Consider the following 9397-nt stretch of genomic DNA (forward strand, 5'->3'; position numbering starts at 1 on the left):
ATTTATTAAGTGTGTGCGGGCCAGACGTTATTGATTTCAACCAACGCCCATGTCCAGCCAGCACCTTCACGTCTGGTTATGTGGAGGATGCCCGGGGTAAATGGAGGCCGTTATGCCTAACGTCCCTCCAGATAGAGGACGCCGAGGACCTGTATATCTTCGGCTCTCTGATGGCTCTTGCCTTCCTGTTGCTTCTTGGTGCCCTCTGGGTTCGCCGATTCTCGATGAGGATGAAGAACCAACACCACGAGATACTGGAGGTTGCTCGTCACAACGGCGACAAATTGGCACAGGTGACGAAGGAGCAAGCAACGCTAAGTGACGCCGCCGCACGACTGGTCACAAAAATTGACGCGGAGCTGCGTGATCGTGAGAGACTCACTCGACCAAACCGGGCAAGGGATGATGATGACTAATCTCCTGAAGCGGATACTGCACACGCGAGCCTCCATAGCACCCCAGGCCTTCCCTCCCTTCACCTACTTGGACATCAACTGATACAATCAACTCAAATTGACAATATGCGAAATTTCCATGGCAATCAATGACTTTTGAACGAAATGCGTTAGACTATGACTGGACTGATACACAATATGCTGTTTGTGCGACCCGGGCTGATGGGGGACGGGTTTCCGATAAGCATTTGCTTTTCCCGTCTTCCTTGTCTGTCTTCATCTTCGTCTTTCCTTCGGGTAAACAAAATCCCACACTCTGAAAATGTTCCACACTCTGAAACTGTTAATGATTTTGATAATGATTTTGATGATTTTTAATGATTTGATGATGATGATGACAATGACAATAAATTCATTCATTCATTCATTTCATGACAAGAGGCTGGGGGCCGGATGAAATTTGACCACGGGCCGCATTTGGCCCCTGGGCCGGACTTTGGACATGTCTGACATAAGTGGTCCGCATGCGCGTATGCGCACTGGATGTAGACAAATGCGCTGGCCCTCAACGGCTTACATACGCTTTTGCGTACCGATGGCTGACCACTGTATTTGCAGCGGACACGAGAAAATCACTTCTCAAAATGTCAAAGAGGCCGGCCCCACTGAGTAAGGAGTTACCGAAAAAAAAAAGGACTTTTACTGAAAAGTGGCTGCGGGAGGTACCGTGGCTAGAAGCAATTGATGCTCGCACGGAAATGTGGGGCAAAATTTGCCGTGAGTATCCCAATGTCGCTGATAAGAGCAGTGCATTTTATTTGGGTCAAAAATTTCAGCAATCCAAACTTTGAAAAGCACGAAAAAAAACAGAGCGCATGTGGCAATTACGCAAACTACCGATGTCAGACAGGACCCTACTCGCCCTATTGACAAGTGGCGGAATATAGTTAATGAAGAACAGCGCCATGCACTGACAAACTTGTTTTTGCTCGCATTTCACAAAGCTAAACATGCACGTTCTATGAGCTCTTATGAGGTGGGCATCCCACTTTTACAAAAAAATATGTAATTGTTAATATAATTAATTAAAGGTAATTGGCTCTAAGTAAAGCTTGTCATAATTTTATCGCATCAGGCGGGTCGACCAAGTCACTTCACCAGGTCCTCTTCTGAGAACCTGGGCAAAAAAAATATGTGCACCCCTGAATATTGCAGATTAATATTGCACGTACATAAGTATTGCACATAGAATATGTGTGAATAGACGTTAAGTTGCAGAAGTTGACAGTGAGGCATTGAATATTGCACTTATTAAGTATTGCACATAGTATATTGCATGTAAATGAATACTGGACATTGGATGATGTGGTGTTACATATGGCTGTTCAGGGTGGAGATGACTTTAGCAAAGAAACTGTTCCTCAGTCGGGTTTGTTCTTGCTTTTAAACACCTATAGCGCCTCCCAGAGGGGAGTAGTTCAAACAGCCGGGAACCAGGATGTGAGCTGTCCTTAAGGATGTTTAGAGCTCTGCTGAGTAGGGGTGTGACAAAATATCGAAATGGTGATATATCATGATACTCTGTATCCCCAAAGGTTATCGCTATGGTCCTGCCAAGAATCGAGATATCGTTTTAAAGAGGTGTCAATGTCTAAACAACAAATACATAAAAAGGAAGCAATAGGTTGCTACCAAAATATTACACGATAATAGTCTGTCTGTTTTGGGACCAAAATTATTGCCTGGCATTGGCTGCCACTGACGGCCACAGACGTTCAATCCGTTTGAATGTTCATTCGCTGCCATCCCTCTCAGTTCAAATGGATTGGACGTCTACAAGTGATAAACTCATTCCAATTCGCAGCAGAAGCTTGTTTTTCTGTTTATTAGTTGTTTGTAGAATATCCTAGAATGATTTCCTGACCAATGTATCGATAATCATTGTATCGCCATATCGTCAGATCATCGTTATCGTGAGCTTTGTATCGCAAATCGTACTGTATTGTGAGGTAACAAGAGGTTCCCACTCCTAGTGGCTGTCCGTGTGTTCGAAAAGATTGGGCGGATTTTGACGAAATTTTACACAATTGTACTTAGTGTAAGGAATAGGGGTTCGGTGACAAATTTGCCGGCTGTATATAATTGACATAATCCTCCGTTCAGAGAAGATGCAGCAACTTCTATTGGTTTGATGAACTTTATTTACAGTTGTTTGCATCCGTAGTGCCTTTGATTGCATCTGGACATTAATGTGAGTGTGTGTGTCTAAAAGAAACATATTTAGAAAACCATCGATAAACTTATCATAATGAAATAAACATGTAAAGTTCACAATACAATGATTTGAATGAATTCCAGCCGAAATAAACTAGGCGTTATACCAAAAATGACCACTAGATGTCCACATTGGACAAGCAATGAACTATCAATAACAAAGGGCAATTCCCACAAACAAGCGGGCTGCTACAGGTGCAGGCTATGCACTCGGTAGCTAAATGAATCGGCCACCCTAGACCACAATGGACAGCGATCTCAAATATGAACACCGAATGTGATTAAATTCGGAATGTACACCTAGCGATCCAATACAGTGCAACTTTGCACATACAGTACATCACCACGCGCAAAGCGCAACGTGAGCAATAGAATGCTACGTTAGCAATGGGATGCTACGAGCGGAGCTAACGTGCTACGAGCTACAAACAACAATATAAAAAAGTAACACAAGCAAAAGCATCACATATACGATTCCAGTATACGTGGCGAACATTACAACTTACTTATCACCGACGCACACGGTCATTTATGCGAATGCAGGAACATTAATACTCGGCCGAGGACGAACTTTTTTTTCCCTCCACCGCGGTCTTTTTCAAGGATACTCTGCGCATGCGCAGCAACACAGTTGTCCAAAAGCGAGGCAGCCCTCACAGCAGGGAATTCATAACACATGGGCTACGTTCATACTACAGGTCTTAATGCACAAATCCGACTTTTTTGTCATATCTGTTTTTTTGGCATGCCCGTTCAGACTGCCTTTGTCCATTGAGACCATTCAAGTATTACGCATGCGCATTAATTCGCTGTCCGACACGCGCTGAGCAAGACGACCCGCATGCGCAGAAGCATCAAAACAAATGACCACACGTTGGCTGTCATCCGTCATTCCAGGGATTATCATATTTTGCTCTTTAAAAAGAGGACACAAATAACAGACATTTTATTTTCAAAGTTTATATGGACTGATAGAACGCATACACGCACACACATAAGCCTTGACGTGTGTGCGAGAAATAACGTGGGTGCGTCAGTTTGCCCCGACTCGGCCATGTGTGCAATAATGAAATATTGCTCATTCGGCGACAGAATTAAAATCGAAAATTGACAGGGTTATCCTTTTCTTCATTTTATTTTTTTTTATGAATGTGGTCAAGCCCGCTTCGTGCTTAAAAGCAGAGTTCAAGCTAGGCGCTAATGCCTGCATCGCTGCCGTCCTTCGTGCCTCTTGCTGTTTGCTGACGTAATTAGTGCATGAATTCCGAATCCCGAGACTGGACAGTACAGACCGCTGCGACAGTCTGGAAAATTGTGGCCCAGATCGGATTTGAACCACATACGAAAGTGACCCAGATCGGATTTGAAATGGTCCAGTTCTATGCAACTTGTCACGTTCAGACCGTTAATGCCTCACTCGAGTCGGAAAAACACGAAAAAATCTGATTCGTGCATTAAGACCTGTAGTATGAACGTAGCCTTACAGTGTTCTTAGATGGGTTTGATCTCTGTAGGCCTCCGTCTAGCGCGAAAAATGAATTAAAAACTCCAACAATTGGCATATAAAATGCCAATTTTCGCTTTTTCGCCCAAGGAACGTTACGATGCAAGCAGCGATACGTTCCGGGTCAGGTGTTGGACGCTAATTTCTAATAGATTTCATTAATCTAGTCATGTGACGCCTCACAGTAACAACAACCTTGGTGTGTGTTTTCCAAGGAAAACGATCTTGTGTCGGAGAGTCTTTGGCCCGAATGGAGCTGTTCATCTTCCTGGTGTCGCTGTTACAACATTTCAGCTTCTCCTGCCCGGGAGGTCCAGACAGCGTGGACCTTACTCCAGAGTACAGCAGTTTCGCCAACATGCCGCGAAGACACCTGCTCATTGCCACGCCACGCTGATACAAGAACAACCAACCTGTCAATCAAAGCATGCACTCTTTTTCGAATGGGTTCTCCAACTTTTTTGGGACATTAAAGAAATTTTCCCAAAGACCATCCCCCTCTTTGCGATCTAACAATTTATGCATTATCTACAACGCGTATCATGTTTAGGGTTACCAATCAATTTCAGTCCTAAGAGCTTACATCATTGGCAGCCATTGATTGCGATAGACCTCCAATCCATTTGAAGTGGAAGGGTTGGCAGCGAATGAACATTAGTTCATTCTATGTTCTAGCCATAAAATCATTGAAATTCTCAGCAGAAGGATGAAAAAAACAACATGAAATCGGAATGGAATAGCATAAACCTACAAAGCCATGTTATAACTACTGAATCTGTAGAAAACAGTATATAATAAAGACGTTACTGCAAAAACGGGGAATCCACCCCATGAATTTCTGTGTCATTTATGTATTCAGCTAGTCACAAAAATTTTCCACATTTTGTGATTGGAAATAATACATTAAAAAAAAAATGAAATAGACTCTCTCGAGACAGAAGTGGCAGTAAAAGAGACCTTCGTGGAATTTTTGCTAAAAAAATACCTAAATGATATTCGTCGGAATACCGATGCAGGCAAATCATCTGTTCTGCTACTATTGGATCTCAGCGCCGCATTCGACACGGTTGATCACAACATACTACTCAGCAGATTGGAACAGTGGGTAGGGCTTACTCACACTGTTCTTCAGTGGTTCACATCTTATTTACATGATAGGGATTTCTTTGTGTCAATCGGAAACCATCAGTCAGAACGAACCAAATTCATGTGTGGAGTCCCGCAAGGGTCAATTCTTGGACCTCTCTTATTTAACATCTATATGCTTCCCCTTGCTCAGATTATGGAACAGTATGACATCTCCTATCAAACCTATGCAGATGACACACAACTCTGCATTTCTGTGTCCCCACATGATTATAGTTCCTTAGTCTCCCTGAGTAAATGCATTCATCCAATCAATGAATGGATGTGCCAGAATTTTCTCCAGTTAAATGTGGAGAAGACAGAAGTGATCATTTTTGGGCCAAAAAGGAAAGGTCAAAGATAAGCAATCACCTTAGCACAATGTCACTTACAGCTACAAATCAAGTCAGAAACCTTGGCGTAATCATTGACTCAGACCTAAAATTTGATAGCCATCTAAAGTCTGTCACTAAATCTGGTTATTACCACCTAAAAAATATAGCCAGAATTAAGCGGCTTCTGACTCAACAAGACATGGAAAAACTTATGCATGCATTCATTTTGGACTACTGGACTACTGCAACGGTATATTTACAGGTCTTGATAAAAAAATACGTCCCGGAAGCTGCAGCTAGTACAGAATGCTGCAGCCAGAGTCCTCACAAATACAAGGAAACGGAACTACATTACACCGGTTTTGAAATCCTTACACTGGCTTCCAGTGAGTCAAAGGATAGACTATAGTACTACTGCTCGTTTACAAAACACTTAATGGCCTTGGACCAAAATACATGCTGGATTTGTTAGATTCCTATGAAACAGCTAGACCCCTAAGGTCGTCTGGAACCGGTCTCCTGTATGTTCGAAGAACAAGAACCAAGCAGGGTGAGGCAGCATTTAGTTATTATGCTCCTCACCTCTGGAACAAGTTCATCTGAAATTTGCTCAAACTGTTAGGTCCTTTAAATCAGGGTTTTAAACGCTTTTGTTTATCACAGCATATTCATAACTGTCTATATATGTCAATCTATTTGTTTTCCATTCCTCTTGTGCTTATCTCCATTGCTGATTTCAATTCATACCAGTAGAAGTAGTATTTGTTTTATTTTTTTTATTGATTTATTTTTTGATTGTATTTGTGATTAAATGCCATTTTTATGTATAATTTTATTTCCTATTTCGTTTGTCTTTGTTTTTACGTTCTATTGATTTTAATGTGATTTTTATGATCTTCATGTGATGTATAGCACTTTGAATTGCCTTGTGTTGAATTGAGCTATATAAATAAATTTGCCTTGCCTTGCCTAAATACCAGTGTATAAAAAATATATTGATCACTTTTGATTGACATTATTTATTTCACACTAGGGATGTGTTAATCAGTAATATTCATTTAGTTGTAAAACATTAAAAAAGTTAGCTAGATTGTTAGCTAGAATGTTTTTAATAGCGCAATTTCAAAAGCAAAATAAATATATTTGTAAGGATTTTAAAAATGTATACAAAATGTGTACAAAATCTTTTTGTAACAATATTAATACTAGGATTAATAATTATGAAAACCATATGATTAAATTTGCCAAAATATTATCACCAATCCAAACAATAATTACATATACTTTTGTATGTTGATCTAATCCAGTACTTCTCAAATAGTGGGGCGCGCCCCCCTGGGGGGGCGCAGAGCAATGCCAGGGGGGGCGCATGTGACCTCGGGGAACATGTTTTATGTGGTTTTTTTTTTTTTTGCCGTACTGGAATAAAGTGTACTTGCACATCCACTCAGTAGGTGGCAGTGGCGCTCTCATTTTCAGAGTGCGCGCAGTATTTTTGAACTAAGGAAGAGCACTCAGCACACACAGACAACAGATATGAAGAGCAGTGTGCCACCGCCGTTTTCGAAAGCAGTTTTCCGACCGGACTCACTCACGCAGCGACCCACTGTCTTGTCCGGTTCTCACGTCGCCGCCCGAGAAGTGCCATTTTCGGCTTGGGATCGTCACGACGACTGCCCTCACCTACGGTTCTACCTCGGGCGCCGTGAATGCGCTTTTTTCGTACCGTTTGCCTTTTAGCTTTGACTTTTAATACAGTGGGTGATGATGAAAGACCACTGTTTACTGTGTCTAAAAATAATTATAGCAGACAGCAAGAAGCCAAATCAATCATTGTTAAGCCGCTTGATTTTTTCAGTGAAAACGTGCCGTATATTGCCGACAATCGTCCTGCTTTGTCAGTGTTATATCAGTAAGCATTGTTAGCATGCTAATTGAAAAATAACTCCACATCATTGCAAAGGAGGTAAATACTGTGAGCAGCAAAAATAAAAACTGTCCTGTCCAAGGACACTTTCCCCCCCCCTTTTATTCAGATTTGTTTTTTCGGTCAAATTTTTTGGCACATTGTCCTCATGAGTGAATGTTTCTAATCAATTTTAATTTGGTATTATTTACTGATTTTATTACATTTTATTTTTCTGTATCAAATGGTCAAAAATGTACCTTGAGTGTATTTTTTAGTTTGGATGTGAATTTTTTTTTTTTAATTCAGGCAAATTGATGCACATCAAGTCTTCTCTGTTACAAACAAAACAATGTTTATAATAAAGTTATACTTTATTATAAGTTGATCTATGTTACTTTTTTTCTTTATTAGAAAAAAAGGACACAATGTTAGGCAGATGCGTATTTATAATAGTAATTTTATAGACAAATGATACTATTTACAGTGGCGGCAGAGAGTTTGGGGGGGCGCGAAACATTTACGTCTTCCTTGGGGGGGCGTGACAGAAAATAATTGAGAAGCACTGATCTAATCTAAGAAGTAATTTAAATAATTTAAAAATATTCTCACACTAAATCAAGTTTTTGAAAGATTATAAACCCAACAAAAAATATTATAGTAAAAATAGATTTTTTTCATTATTTCTAATTTCGATAGACGTGAAATGTATTTAAAAAATAAAATAAATAAAAATGTAAAATAATTTGAACAAACATTAATTGCAGTAAAAATGACAAATAAGAACAATAACAATATTAAAGGAACATTTTATTATTATTGAGGCATCCAGTATAGGATGTACCATGCCACCGTCTATAGTCAGCTGAATGAATAAATAATAGGGTAAGCAAAATATTACATGTTATATTAGCCATGTTTTCGAATCCTGTCAATTGGAAATTGTGTAAATATGAAATACTATTTTATGTAATACAAACATAACTAAACAAATATAACTAAATTAAAAAATACCAAAATTACCCTCAGTGAAATAATACCCTTATTGGCCCGAATATAAGACGGCCCTGATTATAAAACGACCCCCTTTTTTTCAAGACTCGAGATTGAAAAAAGACTTTTTGAACACTAAATTAATTTTTATACAGAAAATAATGACAGTACATCTGAAACAAATGATTATAACTATATATTTGAGAGAAAAAGCATGTTATTTTGCCTCATTCAAATCTTAATATCTGAACGTTTAAATATGTAAACTAAAGTTCAATCACATTCGTAAATGAATGGCTTCTGTTTTTTGAAATGTAAATAAACCAATCTATTGTGATAAAAAGACAAAATTGTAATAACTGCATTAACCATCACAGTGAAGTCTAACTGTAACTGTAGTCTTAAAACTAATCTGAATAAGGAAAAACATTGCAATAGAATAATGCAAAGTGGTTAAACTAAAAAGAGTAGCTGAGAGCTGTCATGACAAAACAACGCTTCAATGATATCTGGCGCAATCTATTGCGTCGTGAATGTGTATAATGTCTAGACCGCGAATTTAAGACGACCCCCACGTTTTCAGTCGAATTTAAATGCAAAAAACACCATATTCATATACTTATATTCAGGCCAATAGACCCTACCCACCGACGTCACAAAATCACATGCTCGCTGTATGGTTCCGCCCACTTGTCCGTCATTTTGTGTCTGTATTATCAATGGTCTCAATTGATCGAGCAATTTATAATGCATTTCATGGAAGACCCGGTGCTTTCGGATGCCGTAAACTCACTTGATGCGTTGCATAAAAGGTGTTATGTGGAAAAGCTTCAGTTTATCCATTCGCCAGATCCATATTTGATGC

General features: G+C 39.6%; 1 protein-coding gene across 2 annotated transcripts in view; it reads left to right on the top strand.

The window, feature by feature from the left end:
- The window catches only part of LOC130918017 (cytochrome P450 2G1-like), a 28912-nt gene extending 23890 nt beyond the window's left edge, over window positions 1-5022 (top strand). The window contains exon 9 of one of the 2 annotated variants that reach the window (XM_057839865.1): window positions 58-712. In XM_057839865.1, coding sequence (XP_057695848.1) covers window positions 58-416 — 359 coding nt within the window. In that variant the 3' untranslated portion in view covers window positions 417-712. Of the gene's footprint in view, window positions 1-57; window positions 713-4388 lie in introns of those variants that run through there. The other variant, XM_057839866.1, reaches the window with a different exon arrangement.
- Window positions 5023-9397: the final 4375 nt, after the last annotated feature.

Source organism: Corythoichthys intestinalis, chromosome 6 (genome assembly GCF_030265065.1).
Source record: "Corythoichthys intestinalis isolate RoL2023-P3 chromosome 6, ASM3026506v1, whole genome shotgun sequence".
Classification (NCBI taxonomy): Eukaryota; Metazoa; Chordata; class Actinopteri; order Syngnathiformes; family Syngnathidae; genus Corythoichthys; species Corythoichthys intestinalis.